General features: G+C 40.5%; 2 protein-coding genes across 2 annotated transcripts; one reads left to right on the top strand and one right to left on the bottom strand.

The window, feature by feature from the left end:
• Positions 1-7994: 7994 nt before the first annotated feature.
• Positions 7995-9054, bottom strand: LOC114706641 (olfactory receptor 52D1-like). The gene has a single exon (XM_028889135.1). The coding sequence runs from the start codon at positions 8940-8942 to the stop codon at positions 7995-7997; it is 948 nt and encodes a 315-aa protein (XP_028744968.1). The 5' UTR covers positions 8943-9054.
• A 10662-nt stretch (positions 9055-19716) lies between these two features.
• On the top strand, positions 19717-20664 carry LOC114706677 (olfactory receptor 51I2-like). The gene has a single exon (XM_028889168.1). The coding sequence runs from the start codon at positions 19717-19719 to the stop codon at positions 20662-20664; it is 948 nt and encodes a 315-aa protein (XP_028745001.1).
• Positions 20665-20924: the final 260 nt, after the last annotated feature.

Below are 20924 nucleotides of genomic sequence, written 5' to 3' on the forward strand. Positions count from 1 at the left end.
CATCCACATATTTGTAGGTTGAGAAAATTGCCTTTCACTTGCTTAAAAGTTCTTTTAAGATTAATGTTTCCTATATTACTCACCAATGCTTACTCTTACATTCAACACGAGGTATGTATTTATGTTCCTTAACGAATACTTCCTGACTCATCTTGTGAAATGTCCTGTATATTATCTAGAGATTTTTAGCCCATTCCCTTGGATGGATATTTCTTACTTTTCCTTACCCATATCCCCTCCTCCACCATTTGCAGTTTTCTTTGTTTTCTTCTTCTATATATTTTTCTTATTTAAGTTAAGTTTCCAGGGGTCTTCTGTCTCTATTATGCTTCTTAGCCATCTTTAAACTCTTGCCTATTCGATGTGGATTCTATGTTACTTGTAGGATTTAACTTGGTTTCATATATCCATATTCTGAGTTGAGACTTTTTACCCAATGTCAATATTTAATTTTCTATCACTTCCAAAGAATCCACTTTATTCCATGTCACTTCCTAATGCTATGATAACTTTACTCAGTGTCTGAACTTTGGACCCTCTTCCTACTTGCATTGAGATTTCCAGTGATAACACTCATGGTTTTGGCTTGCCCTGCTACTGGTCTGTGGTTGTGGAATCTGGCAAGCTGGAATCACTACACACCTTCTCCCCCTCTTTTTGCTCCAGTGTTATTCCTGTGCAGGATTTCCAACTATTGTTGTGAGAAATCTGCTACTCTGTTGGCATCTGTGGCTGAGAAGATGGGGACAGGCAGAGTACAAACATAGTTTGGTTTTCTTGCTTCAAGAGACTGCGTGAAAGCATATTGAACTTGTGTCTCACTTGGTTTCACAATGGGGGCCCCCTTCCAAATTTTCCCTAGTCATTATTGAATCACTGTGGTGACTGGGTTTTTGAATTCTTGTTTAGACAAATACAGTTTAGTCAAACTTAGACATTAGTGCAGTGACTCTGAGAGTTTTTTTTCCCCCTTAAATCAAACAGAGTGTTGTTTTGGAATCTGATTTTAAAAGCTTACCTGTACAAGAGGTATCCATTGTGGTGAAGTGTTGATTGTTGCAAAGGAGTACTGTGTGGGTCCACAGCTACTCTAAGATGTACTACAGGAGCACAGAGTTGTTTGGGAGAGAAAAAAGAGGTGCAGTGGTTTGAGCAGGTGCGTACCTATGCTTGAAGCTTCGTTGGAGTGGAAGGTAGGTGTCTTTGCAAATTTAAATGGGTGTGGCTTGAGAGAGTGGGGAGACTCAGTGTTATTCCTGTTGAATTGTGTGCTCCTTTTAAAGTTTTCTGCACTCTCTGAGTGTCTTTGGCTCAGCTTTGTATTCTAGCCTCCTTTGGTCACCTGGCTCATTAAATGAAGTTATTTATTGATTCATTCTGTAATGCTCAAGGGTAAAGACTCAGGTGTCCTCCTCTGAGGAGGCGTTTGCTGTGCACCCCTTGAGGGAGAAAGAAAATGGGAAGTTGATGAATGAGGAAAAAATTGAGTGAGAAAAAAATTGTGGTAACTTTGGGAGCGAAGTGGAAATTAACTACTTGTCTGTGCTTTACTCTCTGTCCTGGTCTTGGTCTTTCTTCTTTCCTTGACTCCCTTTTCTTTCTTTCATTCTGGAGTGCCCAGTTATTGTAGCTCACTATTATTCTGTGCTTGGGCTGAAAGATTTATATGAATAGAGTAGTAAGTGGTGGTGAATGCCCCTGTGCCACCAGATGCCACTTAAAAAACACAGTCTAAGGAGTTGGAGAGATGGCTCAGCAGTTAAGAGTACTGGCTGCTTTTCCAGAAGACTTGGGTTTGAGTCTCAGCACTCACATGGCAGCTCACAACCATAAGTTCAGTACTAGGGAATATGATATCGCTTCTGGCCTCTGAAGGCACTGCATGCATGTGGTACACAGACAATATTCAGGCAAATATCTATACACATAAGATACAAATATGTACAGTCAGCATGCACAGGGCCTATACAGGTCTAAGCCAGATAGGGTCCCATTGCTGAGAGAGGAAGTGAACACCAACCCCCGTCTCTAAGCCAGAAGCTATCTCTAATTGATAACCACTCACACGAGAAAATTAATTTTCTCATTTCATCAGTTATTAGACATAGGAACAAATATTCCAGGAAACATTTTCCCTAATTAGATGAATACAACTTCCTCTTTTCTTCAAATTACTTCATGTGTCCAATATTGATGAAATTGAACACAATTCACATTCAGTCACTTTTTTTTTCATTTTTCTTTCTTTCTTTCTTTTTTTTTTTTTTTCAAGACACGGTTTCTCTGTGTAGTTTTGGTGCCTGTCCTGGATCTTGCTCTGTAGACCAGGCTGGCCTCTAACTCACAGAGATGCCTGCCTCTGCCTCTCGAGTGCTGGGATTAAAGGCGTGAGCTACAACCGCCTGGCTACATTGAGTCACTCTTAATTTTATTTATGTAAAGCAGTAAGCTGTAAGAATGTGGTTTATATAAACAAATTCACTGGGAATGACTTGTTTCTGCCATGTAGAACATGTACCATAGCTAGAGGTCAGCAACAGTTCGAAGAATTCTGGTTGTCTGAAACCTACACCCTTAGACTCTGTGCAGAGTTATGGTATGCTGGCGTGATGAGGTTGGCTAAAAGGGAGACCTTGAAAAATCAACTGCTGTTGCTAATGAAAAGTTAGGTGCTTGAATGATACTACATAAGTAAGATATGGAGAGTAACAAGTCAATCCCTTCTCAGTCTTTGCCTTCCTCTTGGCAGGGTTATAACAGGCTGCTGACTGGCAAAGGAAAAATATAGGCACAGCCTATGCATCTTAACCAGAGCATAGAGGCTGGTTTTGGAGCTAACAGAGATAGCTTAACAATCATCACAATGATCTTTGGTACCTGTGTGGTGCTTTGAATGAGAAATATCTTCCATAGTTTCAGGCATTTGAACATGTGGTCCCCTGTTGCTGGTGCTGTTTTGGGGAGATTTAGGTGATACAGCCTTGCTGGAGGAAGTACATCACTGTGGGTGGACACTGAGACTAAGAATCCTTGCCTACTTCCAGTTTGCTCTCTCTGCCTCATGCTTGTGAAGAAGTGAGTTTTCAGCTTCCTGCTCCTGATGCCATGCTTACTGTTTGGTGCCATGCCTCCATCCTGCCAACATGGACTCTTATCCGTCTGTAACCATATACCAAAATAAACTTTCTCTTAAGTTGTCATTGGTCATGGTGTTTTATCGCAGCAACAGAACAGTAACTAATACACTGCATAAATGTGTAGAATAAGTTGAGTGGTATTTCATGACTAAATATGAAGCATGTAAAAAAAAAACTAGAAGGTAGTTAATTTTGTTATATCTTGCTGTAGTTTTTTTCTATATAATTTATTGTAAGAAAAACTGTATTTTTTTTTTTTTTTTTTGGTTTTTCGAGACAGGGTTTCTCTGTGTAGCTTTGGAGGCTGTCCTGGATCTCGCTCTGTAGACCAGGCTGTCCTCGAACTCACAGAGATCTGCCTGGCTCTGCCTCCCGAGTGCTGAAATTAAAGGCATGTGCCACCACTGCCCGGTGAAAAACCGTATATTGATAAATATTTTATGGGGCTAAATTCTATTAAGATTGGATAAAACATTGTAATGTTTCATAAAATAATTTTTAATTGAATAATGACTATCTATGCTATGTATATCTTCTTGAGAGTGCAAACAAATGTGTGTATATAATACTCTTATTTTGTCTTTAAGTGTCATCTACTGAGTTTTGAGGATAGTTATGAGTATGTGGGTATTTGCCTAAGCATTCTCAATGAAGACCAAAGTTATCTTCACAGCTGCTAGCACGTATGTGTCTACATGGAGGCCATGGCTACAAGTTCCACTCCACTAGTCTCAAATGGTGAATGGGTGATGTGAAGGGAGAGATAACACTCAAGGCGTTGCCGATGTGTGCCAAGCTAAGCAAAGAACTCCTTTGTACTTATGATACAGTTGTGGAATGTGAAAGATATTCTAATTTCCATTTTAGGGATCTGAGAACACTGTAGTTTACGACGTAAGCTCATGGAACTGGTAAGCGACTTACTTGGTAATCACAAGTCTGATCCAAAAGCTGTTGCCTCAAATGTAGTATACTTCATTCCTTTATCCTATGGTGTTCTTGGGTTACATCATGGTCCACAAATATGTGCATGTGTGTGTTGTGTTTGTGTAGCTAGTGTGTGTGTGTGTGTGTGTGTGTGTGTGTGTATTGTGTACAGAGACGATCTCAGTAGTATTGACAGTGTAAAGATCTCTGAAAAAAATATTCTTTTAAAGCAATGAGGAAATATTGAAAGTATTTTAGGGTCAACCTTTTCAGAACTCTAGCTATTAAACAATGACTTGCATTGATTTAGAGAGTTTTTTAATGTAAAAACAAAGCTGAATTTTGTTAATATCAGTGGATTTGTGCATTGTAGTTTTTCCTCATCCAATCCTCTATTTTCGAGCTCTTTAGTTACATGTAAACAACAGCTTGGATTCAGAGTCAAAACTTGTAACCTGGTGCCACTCAGAAGGACCAGACATGGGTGGAACTGTCTGTGTCCTTTACAGTGACTTTGATGCTTGGGTTTCTGCTCCTTCCCCTGAAAATGCAGGTTGCAATTCTGTCTAAATGTGGTAGGATCCAGAGCTCTCCCATGCGAATAACCTTTTCCCCATGGATGACTGTTAAAAGGCAATTATATATGATTAACTGTGTAGCTCTATGTGACTTCAGAACATTTAAGGCAGACAAGGTGCTATCTTAAAGATAAGACTGAGAAGTTGAGGAATAAGTATTTTTATTAACATGAATTAATCACACGATTTAGTGGGTTCCATGGGATATTTCCCTACAATGTATCATGCACTGACCATGTCTACGGCTTTTTTTTTTTTTTTTTTTTTTTTTTTTTTTTTTTTTTTTTTTTTTTTTTTTTTTTTCTGATCACCTCCTCTCCATGCTCCCCCCCCCCCCCCCACCCTTTCTATTCCTCCTGTCTTCCCCCATCTCCAGTGTCCCTGGTCCCTTTTCCATATGGACTGCTTCAGGAATACACCTATGGATACACAATTTAAAGTTTTTAAAGTTTGTAAAGTATTTTAGTGCTTCCTTTGGTAACATATATACTAAAGTGGAGTGATACAAAGTAGATTAGTATGGCCCCAGTACAAAGAGAACACATGTATTCCTGGCTAAGAAGTCAATATGTATGTTCTCATAAATGGATGAAAGGTGTGTGATGTGTTGCACATAAAAATAGCTTGATATAAAATGTATATTACAAATGTGCATTACATTCCAGAACACTATGCTGTACACCATAAATAAATACAATACTTTAATTTTTTTCTTTTATTTATCTGTTCTTTAAGAATTTTACACCCAGATACAATGTGTTTTTACCACCACTCTCCCCCTTCGACTTCTTCTGGAATGGCTTGATTTGGCAGCCATAGCTGCTGTGGGTTCCTGAGGGCAGAGCCCTCTCATAGCCAGAAAGCATTCTCTCACATAGACCTTCCTACCCTATGGCTCTTGCAATCTTTCTGCTTCTCTTCTGCAATGTTACCTGAGCCTTGGGTGAGGTGGTCCAGCATTTGTGGTCCAGTACTCTTCTCTTCCTAATTTTCTGCACTTTGACTAGTTGTGAGTCTCTGTTAACATTCGCCCACAATAGCATATGCTTTTTTTTTTTAAAACTGAAGATCTGTGGTAACCCTGCATCATAAGTCTACAGGTTATATATTTCCAATAACTCTAATGACCATTAGCAGTTTTTAATAATAAAATTTTCTTTTTAGATTATGTAGCACATGCTGTCCTGGAACTCACATTGTAGTGCAGGCTGGTTTTGAAGTAGCAATCCTCCTGCCCCAGCTTCCGTAGTGTTTGGATTAAAAGTGTACAGTTCTATGTTCTACTAATGAATTGTTTTACAATTAAAGTACATGCATTGTTTTATTCACTATGTTGCTATTACCCACATCACAGAGAATACTACAGTATAAGCAACTTTCATATGAACCAGGAAATAAAAACTTGTGTTTATTTTACGGAGATATTTCCTTTGTTTTAGTTCTGTTACAGATCCCTGGATATATCTAAGGTGTGACTGTATGTAAAGTATATTCATTTCAACAGAATTTTTTTTCTTTCTTTGGATAGATGCTTTCTTTTCTTCTAGATACCTAGGGTTAGAATGACTTCATTCTCAGTGACTTACATTTCATTGAGTAAAATGAGACTGCAAACCCTTTTCCTAAGTAGTTAACTATTTAACGTATTGATGGCCACTGTATGAAGAAAATCTAGTTCCACCAACCCTTCCCAACCAATGCAATGGTTAATCTGTCTCCTTGTGGTTTGCTTTGTAGTTCTCTGATGTCTCATGAGCCATTTACCTTCAGTGTGTCTTTTGACAGTGTTCAACATAAAACTTTCATATATACAAAAAAAGAAGGAAACATGGCACACACACACACACACACACACACACACACACACACACACACACACACACACGACAAATATTAAGCCCAAATGTTCTTGAGGAAAATAAAATTTGGGTTTACTTAACTAAGAGTTTAACTAGAGTATTTTAAATATGTTTAAAAGATCTAAAGGGAAATATGTCTGAAGATAGAAAGGAAGGTAAAATATGACTTTATTACCAAAGATATGTCAGAAAGGATTAGAAAAAACACATTTTTTAAAACCACAAAACCCAAATGAAATTTTCCGAGGCCAGCAGTAGACTGGGCCAAAGACTGGACAGAAAACAGAAGTAGCAAACTTGAAGATTTGTCAATGGATGTTTCCTGTCTAAGTAACTGATAAGAGAAAAAAATGAAAGAGAATGAGCAGAGAGCCTCTGAGATCCTGAGACATGCCAAGTGTATCTATGTACATGCATGGATATTGTAGGAAGAAAGAGAAAGTAAAGCGAAACTATTTAAGAATCACAAGCTGAATATTTTCTAAATTCAATGAAAAACATTAATGCACACTCCACTCCACATTTGAGAAGCACAACACGTTCTCAATAGAGGAAGCTTTAACAACTACTTAGTGACTGAAGTCAAAAGAAATTCTGCACAAAGGCAACTTGAATTCAAATAAGCTTCCTTAAATGCTTAGTGAGGATGCACATACTATTAAAAAATAAAACTCAGAAGTGAAGGGCAAGGAATGTATTGGAAGAATATATAATTTTATTAAGCACTCATCGTATCAATTACTGCCTATTTTATATAGATACTATAAAATAGTTCTAATAATTATATGATGGGAGAATACACAGAAAGTCTTATGTAAGTTGTAAAGCTAGATTAATAATGTTTTGAGATTAAATAAATTTTATAATTCACATTTATTTATTGAACATTTTTACATTTTAGGGACCACTCCAGGTTTGGGTACACACTGTGATTTATTTAGTCCTTATCATGATCCTAAAGGTATTTCCATTATCCCTGTTTCAAAGGTGACCTTACTTGACAAAGGAAGATTTCATAACTGGCTCAAAGCTGAAAGCCAAGTGAGAGAACACATTCAAACACATGTGCTTCTTCAGACCCATGGGTGCACCCATGACCTAGAGCTTTCCAGTTTGGGTTTACAGTCACTCTGAATGCCATTCTGATTTCTTTGTTTTATTTTCCATATTGTGCCGGTAGACTATTGCAACCTTGAGATGCAGTATTCTCTTCAGAACATACCTCCTCCCTTTCCTTCCCCTCCTCCTAGCAAATGATATCTCCTTCTAAAATGACAGAAGAAAATGTAATCACCTGTATGTTTAAGAGTGGTGGACAGAGCACCTTACTGTGATGTTAACAAGCCACATTCACCAGACTATTTCTGTTCCAGAATTTTCCCATGTTATGTTGTCATTAACACATCACAGATTCCATCCACACGACTATCTAGATGACTAACCTGCCCATGTATTTTTTTTTGTCATCTTCAATCTTTGCTCAGAATTAATACTCAGCCTTTCCCTAAACGAAGCAGTCTTACAAACCGGCTCCGAATCTCCTTGGTTCTTGCTCCATAGATAATGGGATTGAGCACAGGAGGCACTAGCACATAGAGGTTAGCCAGGAAGATGTGCACGTGCTTGGGAACTCGGTTGTGACCAAAGCGATGGGTGAGGAAGGAGAAGAAAGCAGGGGTGTAGAAAACCAGAATGACACCAAGGTGAGAGCCACAGGTACTCAGAGCCTTGCGTCTGGCATCTCGAGATGGAAGACGAAAGACAGCCTGGAGGATGAAGCCATAGGAGATGGCAATGAGGACTGAATCCAGGCCCACGGCCATCAGAGCCGCAGTCAGCCCATAGACAATGTTGACAGTGATGTTGGCACAGGCAAGCCTAGCAATGCCCATATGCTCACAGTATGTGTGAGCCATGACATGGTGACCACAGTAGGGCAGTCGCTTCAGCAAAAAGATGAATGGAGAGACAAGAGCCACACTACGGACTATCCCAGCAAAGACAATTTGGCCTATGACAGTATGATTGAGAATGGTTGTATATCTTAGTGGGTTGCAGATGGCCACATATCGATCAAAGGCCATGGCAAGGAGAACTGAGGACTCCACAGCATAGATGAAATGGACACAAAACATCTGGGTTAGGCATTCACCAAAGGAAATCTGTCCAGCATGGAGCCACAGAATGGCAAGTGTTTTGGGTACAGTGGTAGAGCTGAGAGCCAGGTCAGTGAGTGAGAGAAGGCAGAGGAAGAGGTACATGGGAGCATGAAGAGCACTCTCTGTCCCAATGACAAGGATGAGGGCAGCGTTACCAAGCAGTGCTATCAGATACATGACACAGAAAGGGATCGAAATCCAGAGGTGGAAAGCCTCCAGCCCTGGGATCCCTGTCAGGAAGAGGGTGGCTGGGAGACTGTCACTCACGTTAGAGGATGACATCCTTGACAGAAGAAGGGCTCAACCCAAGGTGAAATTGCACACCAGTCCTGTAGCATCAGGTATACAGGTGGTTCACCTAAAATAATGGCTTTTCTATGAAAAATTGTCTTTAAACAGAAAATACTCATTTCTCCTAACTAGATTGAGCATCTGAGAAGATGCTGTCATATATAACAGTTTTTTCTTTTTGTGCTCATCATTGGTGGTATGCATTTAGAATCAAACCCCAAGCATCAAACTCTGCTCAGCTTAACGCACTTGGATCTATTTCCTACCACTTCCCCCACACACTTTGCTTCTTTTCTGTACACACAGCTAGGGACACTGCTTGTTTCTTTTTTCAGTTTATATCACATGCCCAGGCAACCTTTTTTGTTTTTTTCATTCCTCTCAGATTTTTGAAGTTCCCTTTCTTACCTGGTTCTTAGTTACCTTTTAATTTTATTTTATCTACTACATTTTTAAAATTGTACTGGGTTGAAATTATCTTTATTGGGTTCTGATCTCAACCTTTTCATTGACCTAGCCTTTGATCAGCTTCACTAAAACAATTACTTGGCAATTCACAGTAACACAGCACTGCCCATTTGGCTCAGTACCTCCATGCTTTAGTATCTCTGTATCTGAAAATATCGACCTAATTATATGTCTAATAGCTTGTTTTTGTGTCTTAAGTGTTAGCTAACCTGTATATCTCCATCTGCTTCAGGAGTATCCACAGTAATTTAAGTATGAAATACATCACACATGTTAGATGTGGCTACAGCACTCCCAACTACTTTGAAGTCAGTGCATGGCTCTGCAAACCCACCAGGGCAATGGCTAGATGCGATGACCAGCTAGCATACCAAATGCTAGTAAAATAAGATGTAGAGATAGGGTGGATAAGCCAGGTGTTGCCAGCAACAAAGGTATCCTAAAGAATGAGATGTTTTTGTTGCAGAAGGATAGTGTGTATTGTATGTATCTTCCTTCAGCGACACATCATAGACCTCCAGGTATCTTTTTGTTGAGTATCCTGAACCTTAATTCAGACATATTAATTTTGTATGGCTATTTTCAAATCTCTGTGTCATCCTGGCATACACAGCAGTGGAAGCCCAGCTCATCTACCCTTTGATTTTATATACCAGCTGAACCTTACAACCTTGCTGGGGTTTTGAATTCTTTCTGAATTGAGAGTGACAACATTTGGCTTGCCTATCTCATACAGCCTTTTCGCATTGAAGAAAGTAGGTGAATAATGGGGTAAAAGTTTTAACCCCAGGTCAATGCTTGCTGCCCCTCCCATCAGGCAGCACTGTGGGGTCTCTGCCATACTGCCTGCCCATTTTTCTGAGACAGGACTCAAGAATGTGTTACTCCTCTTCTTCTTTTTAAACTTCTCTTTATCTCTTTTTCGGATACTGTCCAAAGGTTATACATACCTTCCCCTGCACTTTGGGCTTTCTCATTCTTTCTCTGAAGCCACCCTCTTCTTTTGCCCCATGGCAGCTCATTGACATTCACTACAAAAGACATGGCTTTCTCCCTATCTCTTCTCCATCTCCCTCTGCCAGATGCTTATACTGACAGCTTGCCTAATCTGCTGTTTTTCTCTTAAGTGCAAATAAAATTATCCTCAATCCTAAAAAAACAAAACAAAACAAAACAAAACAAAAAAACAACCCCCCCAAAAAACCAAAAAACAAATCAAACATTCAAATGGCAGAAGCAGCCCCTTCTGTATCTCATAAGCTCCTTGCCCCAGAGCAGCAACCAGAGTGGTGGAGTTTAAACATTGATCTTACCTTGATCTTTGCAGGTCCAAGCTCACAGACATAAAGTGATGAGATGCAGAGCCCAGCACTGTCAGAATTACAATCAGCTCTCAGGTCTCGGGATTCAAATGTTAGCATTTCACTTCATTTAACTGTTGATTTAGATGGCCAGCACTCAGATACCAATGTTCTTCTCGCATGGTACTCTGTATAAATATCTGTATCTATTTCTGAAATCACTCACTGTTTTAAAGAGACAGATAAAAGGAGGCAGGAGGGGGGAGAGGGAGAGAGAGCTTGTTTGTCAGAAGATTGTCTCTGATAACCACAATTCCTAGGGGGGGGGGGAAACACTTGGACAGTGGAAATCAGAGGCCTGGTCTTTCTGTAACGTTTTCTTTTTTAGCTTATTGTTGCCCCAAGAGAATACTTCACATGGTAATTGTAAGGAGAATGCTCTTCCATGAGTGAAAATGGATGGAGACTCTGGAAAGGTGGAGTACAGATAAATCTGTATTTCAGGGGAAATTTGGAAACAGATACTGAGTTGCAGTAGCAGTGTGCTCTCTGAATGGGGCCATGCTTTTGAAGTGGTTCGATGCAGCCTTGCTATGAGTCACCATGAGTTTTTTCCTTTGATTTATTTTAGATATTAGCAATTGAACCCTGACTTCTTTCTTTGAACAACCATTTTTAGAGACTCTAATACTAAGGGCATACCTATCATAGACTGGCATGTGTAGGCTTTAGCTGTGGTGGGTTGTCATGTGAATTTGAGTCTTGTGAGGTATGAGCAGCAGAAGAGCCATGTGTTTAGGCAATGTGTAGACACACATGATGATTTGTTTCTGGACATGAAAGGTGAATGTGCAATCTGCATATAACTGTCTATCCATCCTAGGTTTTGTAAGCTCAGGGATTGTGTTTGGTAAATCTCTGAATTCCTTCCTTTTTGGTTCAAAGCATGTAGTTTTGTATAGATTGGGATGCACTCAAGTTTAAAATGAGCCAGGTTAGTTGATTCTGTGCGTTTCTTGTGGTGCCTGTGACACTGATGGATTCTTCAATCCTTCCTCTCCCTCTTCTGCAGGCTTCCCAATATTCATGCTTATTTTCTCATCTCTTTCCCCCTCTTCTCTCCTCTTCTCTATAACAGTGTTGGTGTCACTGAATTTCCTATGTACTGTATGCTATGGTTTCTATGGACACAGGTCATCCCTAAGGCCATGTGCTAAGGAATGATCATGGACATGTGCATGCTCCCTGACCATTAGTCTTCATTTCACAAAATATACCTTAAAATTATTAATATTTTCAGAAACAGGGCAGGAGAGTATTGAATCAAGTTCAAGGCTCTTTTCAGTGCAGGACCCTTTGTAGTTTCAGATTATGAGGCAGAGGTGTGAGCCATGTTGGTAGCCTGGTCAGATCTTCTCATATTTCTGATATTGTATCAATAAAGGCAACATCTAAAGTCTCACAAATGACTCAGCAGATTTTTAAGGAGGAAATATATTCCTTAGTATAGTTTCCACTTCAATTCGAATATAATCAATGGTAATGAATCATGAAAGGGTAGATTTGTTTTTTTTCACTTTCTTCTTCCTTTTTATTTATTCTTTGTGTCTTTCACATCATGTCTACCAGTCCTATCCATCTCCCCTCCCTTAGAATAAAACAAAATAAAATTTAAGAGAAAAAAGGGAAAAAAGGAAAAGGGAAAATCTCATCATGGAAGCTGCAGTGTGACACAGTGAGTCATGCAGCAAACACCTTTATCCATCCATTTTTACATGCAGACATTCATAAAAAAGCATCATTGGTTTGGTTTAAGGCCTTTGGTCTCTGCTACACCATTGGCTCTCACTGCGACTCTTCCTGGACATTCTGTTGCTGCCCTGTGTCATGGGGATCCTGCAGCCCTGGGTCCAAAGGATTGACTCCTCCACCTTCCCCATGCTCCAGCAGATCACAGATGGGGTGGATGTTGGAGGTGGCCAACACATTACCTTGGTTCTGGGACTGGGTAGTTGCAGGATTAGTCAGCCTGCCAGCTCTCCCCTGTCCTCACCACCAGAGTGAGCTCTCCAGCATTGCCCTGGCTAGTTCACCCTTGCATCTATGAGCCAGGGGCAGGCCCAGTTCTCCCGCTTTGGTGTCCTTAGGATTGGTTCTCCCACACCTACACCTTCAGGGCCAGCTCTACTGTGTTACCCAGGTGAGGTGTAAGGCCTACTCTCCCAAGAGCTGCAGTAGATGAGGGGTAGGGCGGACTCTCTCACTCAGGGCCAGCTCTTCTACCTGCCTCTTCCCCTGCCCATGCCACCACATGACCAAGGAGGAATGAGGATAGCTCGCCCATGCTTACAACATTGGGGCTGGCTCACCCACACCTCTGCCAACAGGTCAGCTCTACCGTGCTGTCCAGGCAAGGTGCAGGACCCACTCTCCTGAGTGCTGCAGCTGGTAAGGGGGAGGGTCAGCTTTTTATTCTCAATTTAATTTTTCAACAGTTACACTTTAAGAACAGCCTTTTAAATATAAATAACTTAGAGGAGAGTGGAGAATGTTTGCAATGTTGTCGACAATGGTGTAAGCACAGTGGGTGACTTCTGAGATCAGCTTCTGCTCTCAGCAAGATTAACTTGTTTTCACATGACTGGATGCTTGTAGCCAAGTTTAATTCTAATTCTAATAATAATTCTAATGAAACATCCTAAAAGCTGCTTATACCAGAAATCGTTTATCTGGAAGTTTAGGCTTTGCTTCTCCATTGAATAGCTTCTTACAATCTTGTCTGGATAAATCTTGCCATCTAGCCTCCATTCATTATGGAGTTGGTAAAAAACAAGAAAGAAACAATGATTTTTATGTCTACCTTGGCCTCCCAATCTCTTCATGGCCACCCAGGGTGGAGAGAAAGGAGCCTAAGCCCTTTAAAAGTGTATTTATAAACTACTACAGCCTATTTCTCATGAACATCAAACTTTTGTTTCAACAGTGTAGCTCAGATCAAACTCCAAATCAGAAGAGAAGTGGAAATCATGCTTTATTTAAACCCTGGAGAGCCTCCAAATGAAAAACTCTCTTTAGAAATACAATAGTTTTCTACGAGTATTCATCTACTATTTAATATAGACTATTAATGTCTGCCGTGTTTTTGGGTAGTTGGGGGTCTCGGAATTTCTTGATTGAGATCCACCCCCAAATGCACATTTTGAATTTCAGCTCACTGTGTTTAGAGAAGTGAAAATGTTACCCAGTAAAATGTGTGAACTTTGCTGGACAGACAAAATATACTCTCACAAAATGACTGTTACTTAAAAAATGTTGTTATATAGTTGCTCCAAAACAAGCACCTGATAGGGCTGGAGAGATGGCTCAGCAGTTAAGAGTGTGTTCTGTTCTTGCTAAAGAGCTAGATTCAGGTCTTAAGACCCATGTGCAGTTGTTTTCAACTGCCTGTAATCCCTATTCCAGGAAATCACACACCTTTTTCAATCCTCTGCAGGCACCACATGGTAAACATAAACTCACTCAGGCATGCATATATTCATATAAAAACAAACAAACAAACAAACAAACAATCTGAATACCTACAACCAAGAGGGAAATCAGCCTGTGTTTAAAATTTATATGTGATGTATGTTTCATAGTCAGTGACTTATGTCTGAACAGGGCAAAAATACTATAGAGTAATAAAAACTATAAACAGTTTTTGATATGTGCTTTTTATTTTGTTCTGTTTTATAAGAATGATAAACTCCAGAAAATAGCTCTGTCTCTATCTCTCTCTCCATGCCCCCCCTCTTTTACACACACACACACACACACACACACACACACACACACACACACACACTTAGCATATGGGTTATCTGACTGGCTATTTGACTGACTGTTGTCTGTTTGTGGAAGCAGGGCACCAGGGAAGAGTCCAACAGCTGTCATTTAGAATGCCAAATTTCCCCATATTGCTCTCGATATTTTTGCTTAGTCACAGAAAATTAAAAATCAAAGGAACACTTACAATAAGAACTTATTACTAAAATTAATGTTAATTTCATTAGCACTTGATTTTTTTAGCATTGCTTATTATTAGCATTCCCAGCCCCCTGAAAAGATATGGGTTCTCTTCATCTCTTTTATAATGACAGTATTAAGAAGTAAGAAGAGATATCATCTTTTACCCCAATTAGGGTGATTGATTTTTGTTTTTTAACAAAACAAATCCCCTGGCCTGATAAGACAAGCCCATAGTGATTTCATGTCACAAACATCTTGAGAGTAAACAAACACTTTCTGATTAAATTTAAATCCCATTCTACAAGATGAAACATATATCTGGCACCATTATCAGGGTAAGAACCTGTGACTAGACACGTCATATGTCCTACAGGAGAAACTACTACTATTACTACTACTATTTTCCTGCTTAAATAAACATAGTATTGAATAGAGTTTTAAAGACATCATTATGCCCATAGATCAATGCATTGCTCAACTTTCATCAGAAAAGTAGATGGTGATTAGTACAGAGACCCACAACTAGCCAGAGTGCAGAGAATAAGAGACAGCAGAATGTTCTGCCCTGAAGGGAATATATATATATATTATTTGTACTGAAATATGATTTTATTTGTATGTTAATAAATAAAGTTCCCCGGGGGTCAGAGCTATTAGAGCCATAGCGAAAGCTGGGTGGTGGTGGTGCACGCCTTTAATCCCAGCACTTGGTAGGCAGAGCTAGGTAGATCTCTGTGTGTTCAAGGATACATCCAGCATTGGAGACACACGCCTTTAATCTCAATACCAACCATAGAAGTCCTGGAGGTCTGTACAGACAGGCAGTGATGAGGCAGTCATGTGGTTGGGTTTACAACCAATGAGAAGGCAGAACAGAAAGTCTTTATAAAGACAGACACACAGGAAGTAGGTCTCTTTCGGAGAGGTAGGACCACCGCGAAAGAAAGGGTAAGGTTTTTAGCTCTTAGCTCTGACTTCTTGGCTTTCTTTTTTACATTGGTTCTGTGTTTCTTATTTAATAAGACAGTTGGTTACATCTACATATATATATGTATATGTATGTATATGTTACATATACATACATATATATATGTATATGTTACACACACACACACACACACACACACACACACACACATATGTATCTCACAAGTCTCCCAAGGCTCAGAGATCTACTGTAGAAAAGGGTGTGGAAAGAGTGTTAGAGGTGGGGGATGACTAAATATTGCTTTCTACACACAGTAGGGCAGCTGCATATATAAACTCATAGAAGTAGAAGCAGCATATAAAAATCTGTACAAGCCCAAACTAGACCAAATCTCAGCATGGAGAGAGAAGTTAAGCACAAAGTCCTATGAGTAGCCATGGAGCTATTGGCAATTGTTAGCTGCTGGGGGAGAGAGAAAGAGACAGTTTTCTCTATGAGGGTAATCCCTGCTAAGCTGACCACTCTCTAGTGGAAGACCACACATCCAAAAAATAAAAAGGACACAAAGTTAGATCAGTAGGGAAGGGAGTGTGGATCTGAAAAGAGCCGAATATGGTCAAAGGACATTGTTGTGAAACTCTAGAAGAAGTAATAAAAATCCCATAACAACAGGTACTGATGAGTATAGGGAGAGAGAGGGACTCACATCTTCTGACAGGAATAGGAACTAGCATGTCTATTACAGATAGTAATACAGAGTCCTAAAATTCTAAAACCCACCCTATGATCTCTACCTAGGTACATTTCCAAAAGAGATGACATCTACATAACAAAGAGACGCATGCAGGCTCATGTGTATTTCAGCACTATTTACAACAATTAAGGCATGAAATCAGCCCAGGCACCTAAAATCTGCTAAATGAAAAATAGAATATGTACCATATATGCACAATAGAATGCTTATTCAGCTTTGGAGAAGGATGAATTTTGATCATTTGGAACAAACAGTGTAACTAGAAGGCACTAAGTGAAATAGCAGTGGATTTTTTATTTATGGAGGCAGAGTGTGGCTATGTTTCTCTCATGCTGCCAAGGCCTTAGACTCATCCAGGGTGGTCTCCAATTTACAGTCCTTTTGTCTTAGTCTCCCCATGCTGTGATTGTAGGTTTGCATTATCATGTGTGTCTGTTAGGTGTTGTGATGATTGTAAGCGAATAAACAAATGGTCTGTGTTTGAAAGCAGCCTTGTCAGTTGGTACTAATATTTTTGAGTGTGCTTTGACTTTCTGAGCCTGCAGCTTTCTCATGTGTGAAGGAGGAGGATTCCTTGTCTGTGGAGTTGGTTGTGAAGACTACATAAGGCAAAGTCCTTAAGCTTTGGTGAAGTTCAGAGGAGACTGAACACACAGGGCATCATTGATAAGCATTTGTTTATATTGCCTATAAGATTAGCTAGCCTTACAGTAGAGCTTCTTTCTGCTCCTCACCTGGGAAGGGGTCTGGAGTGGGAACTAGGCTTGGGGGAAGGACTCTGTTGAGCTGGAGGTGAGGAAGAATGAATTATATTTGTATATCATCATTTACTAGTGTTTGGCTCCTTGGTACTCAGACTTTGATTGGACACAGTGTTTTCAGGACCCCAGAAGTCATGAGGAAATAGAACAGGTGCATATAAGCTCTGTTTGACTGGGAGGAGAGGAACTTTGGTCATGGTCTCTGAACAGAGCTCTCAAGTACCTAAGGGAATAGATGGCAGGTGGTAAACAGCAGGGTCCCGTGGTGAAGAACCTATTCCCAACAGTGTTTGGCTAAAGAATATTAGGTCTTGCTGTAGGCTCTCTATTGCTTAGAGGTTGAGAGGTGGCTCCTGAGAAATTTGGCATGAATATGGGTTCTTGCATATCCTTTACCAGGCCTGAGGTGAGTACAGCAGACGACACCAGGGGCATAAGACGGGCTGAGGTCTCGCCTTGCAGCTGTTGGTGATTTTATTTGTCTTTCTCTTAATCTTTACTCTGAGTATTGCTCTTGCTTTTTTCCTAATCTTTCTTCTCCATCTTGCATCCTGTATCTTTCATTTCATCAGAGGAGGAGCTGATCTCGCTCAAAGACAGGAAGCTGCCAACCTGTTGGATGCTGCTCTCCTTGGGTCCCTGCCACCTGCCTATCAGTGCGGATGCTCCTTGCCAACAGCAGCCTGATAAGTTCTGGCTCTAGCTGGGCTTGACCAGGCACCACTGGCTGTGGACCTGCATTTAAGTCTGTGTTCCCGTTCCTCTTTCCTACCCATGGGAAATAGCTGCCTCACTACTGCAGCGGACGTGGAATCGGCCTGAGCAATCCTTGGTGACACCCAGAATTCCTCACTTGACCGTTTCCCTTTTCATATTATTTTCTCTTTAAACAAAAGCAAAAACATTTTTGCTGGGTGGTGGCACACACCTTTAATCCCAGTACTTGGGAGTCAGATGCCGGCAGATCTCTGCGAGTTTGAGGCCAGCCTGGTCTACAGAATGAGTTCCAGGACAGCCAGGGCTACACAGAGAAACCCTGTCTTGAAAAACCAAACACCACCACCAAACAAATAAACAAACAAAACCATTTGATTTCAGTTTTTCCTCCTCTTTTTCCATTATTGTCTTTCTAACTCTTTATCACTTCTCCCCCCGTCCAGTTTTGTTCCTTGGTGTAAACACCCGGAAAATTACAAGGAAACGAAAGACACTAGTGTCAGCAGGGCTATGGGGGCCTCTTCATCTTCTCTGGTTGCAACAGGAACAGATGTTAGTGCTACTCTTATGCAGAAATAGGCTTTTACTTAAGATAATTTTAGATTTCCTTCAAGTGGAATGTATTCCATGGTGGAATGAGACTAGGGTGTTTAAGAAATCTGTTCACCTTGGCACAGTCTCCCCTAAAAACAGTAGTGCTCTTTCTTTGCATGGTGTAGTCAGGGGTTAGCTACACTCTAAAAATTTCTCTTGAGTATTTCTGGACTGTCATTCCTACCTCTTCAAAACTAATGCTGTTTCCCAGCAAACTCATCCTTCATTTGTGGGTCCTTGGAATTCTTTCTCAAGCCCTTGTACCCCAACAGGTAATTTCCTCCTAATATCTAGGATTAGTATTACCTGATACAATGCTTAACTTCTGCCACAGAAAACTGTATTTCCTGAGGGTTGTATAGAATAGTAAATATGGAAACAGTATGTTATTCAATGATGGATATGTGTGTTAATGATTATTTGTGAGACACAGAAATTGATCTGGCCTCCAAACTCTGAAGTCATTTTTTACCAGGCATTAAAGGTTTGTAGGCTTGCCATAGAAATGTTACAAAGATTGTTAAATGCAGTTTCTTTCTCAAATGAATGATCTAAAACATATATAGGAGAGGAAAGAAGGAAGATGTAAAGTGATCTCTCTCTTTTACCACATCTTCTCACTGGGCTGGTGTAAGGTAGCATTTCTTATCTCTTATACCTGGGGAAATTTGACATTCTAATAGAGGAACAGCAATGGTATGTTATGAATATATGAAAGCATGTGACTTTTTAAAAAAATCATTTATAGGAAAAAACCTGGAGATTGAAGTTGGGTTAGAAAGGAAGTTCTAGCCATGTAGCTTCTTTATCAAAACCAGGGTTATTTATTTCCTTTACTTGGACACGTATTTCCTTATTTTTCAGAACGGATGTTTAATTTTTTATAGATCATCTTAGGTCTCGGTTATGAAGTCTGAGGCATATGGAAGTGGCTGGCTGAATGACCATAAAGACCATATTCAGGAAGCCACTAAGAAACTGAGTGAGATGGTCAACTCCCTTGAAAAGATTTCCAGTTCAACCTTCTGAAAGAGCCCGAGAAAGAAGCTTCTTCTCATAGGCAGAGTTTCACAACTCCGTAGCTCCGTGAACTTCAGAGATCAAGTACACATGCAATTGTTATGAAAACCCCTGTGCGCTGCCTTTCCCTCCACAGGGATAGTAGCAGTACTGGACACATGCTGTTGTTTTACAAAATACACATCTGACTGGTGACAAACGACCTTATTCTCTCATGGGCAACTTCAGGATCAATGCCTCTGAGGCTCCTAGCTTTATTCTGACAGGCTTTCCAGGCATGGAAGCCATGGAGCTCTGGCTGTCCCTCCCTTTCCTTTTATTCTATGCCGTCTCCATTGTAGGCAATTCCTTGATCCTCCTCATCGTCAAGGAGGAGCAGAGCTTGCACCAGCCCATGTACTACTTCCTGTCCCTACTGTCTGTGAATGACTTGGGTGTGTCTTTTTCCACCCTGCCAACTGTTCTGGCTGCCCTTTGTTTCCATGCCCGAGTGATCCCCTTTAACGCATGCTTGGCCCAGATGTTTTTTATACATCTCTTTTCTTGGACAGAGTCTGGCATTCTTCTAGCCATGAGCTTTGATCGCTATGTAGCCATATGCAATCCACTGCGCTACGCCACGGTGCTCACCAATGCCCGAATTGTGGCGATGGGCTTGGGAACAGTCCTCCGCAGCTTTGTTCTCATTGTGGTCTTCCCAATACTTTTGCGTAGACTTCCCTTCTGCCACCCTCAGAACATCCTCTCCCATGCTTACTGCCTACATGTGGACATGATTAAACTGGCATGTACTGATGTTTCCCTCAATAGCCACTATGGGTTGTCCATTGTGTTACTCACTTTTGGCCTGGACTCGGCACTCATCCTCATTTCTTATGTGCTTATCCTGCGATCAGTGCTGGCCATTGCATCTCGGGAGGAGCGCCTCAAGACACTCAACACATGTGTGTCCCACATCTTGGCTGTGCTCATCTTCTATGTGCCCATGGTCAGTGTGTCCATTGTGCATCGTTTTGGGGCTGGCTTACCTCATGCAGTCCATATCCTCATGTCTATTCTCTATCTCTTTGTGCCTCCCATGTTAAATCCTGTCATCTACTCCATTAAGACAAAGGAGATCCGGCGGAGACTTCTCAAGATGCTTTTCAGGGTCAAGTTGTGACTCTGGCCAAGATAGAAATGGTATATGGTCTAGTGTTGGAAGTATGAACAGCCAGGCAACAGAATCGGGTGAGATTAACTAAGGGATATGAGGTGTGTGCTTAAAGTTCCAGGATCACTGATAAGAAGTTTAATCTACATTATTAAGTTAGTATCCACTGACAACATTTGGAGTCGTACCCAGAACTTAACTTTGTTAACTTTTCTTTGGAGACAGAAAGTAATCTTGTTTTCAAGATAACCAACAGCACTTTTGCCATC

This window comes from Peromyscus leucopus, chromosome 1, assembly GCF_004664715.2.
Source record: "Peromyscus leucopus breed LL Stock chromosome 1, UCI_PerLeu_2.1, whole genome shotgun sequence".
Taxonomy (NCBI): domain Eukaryota; kingdom Metazoa; phylum Chordata; class Mammalia; order Rodentia; family Cricetidae; genus Peromyscus; species Peromyscus leucopus.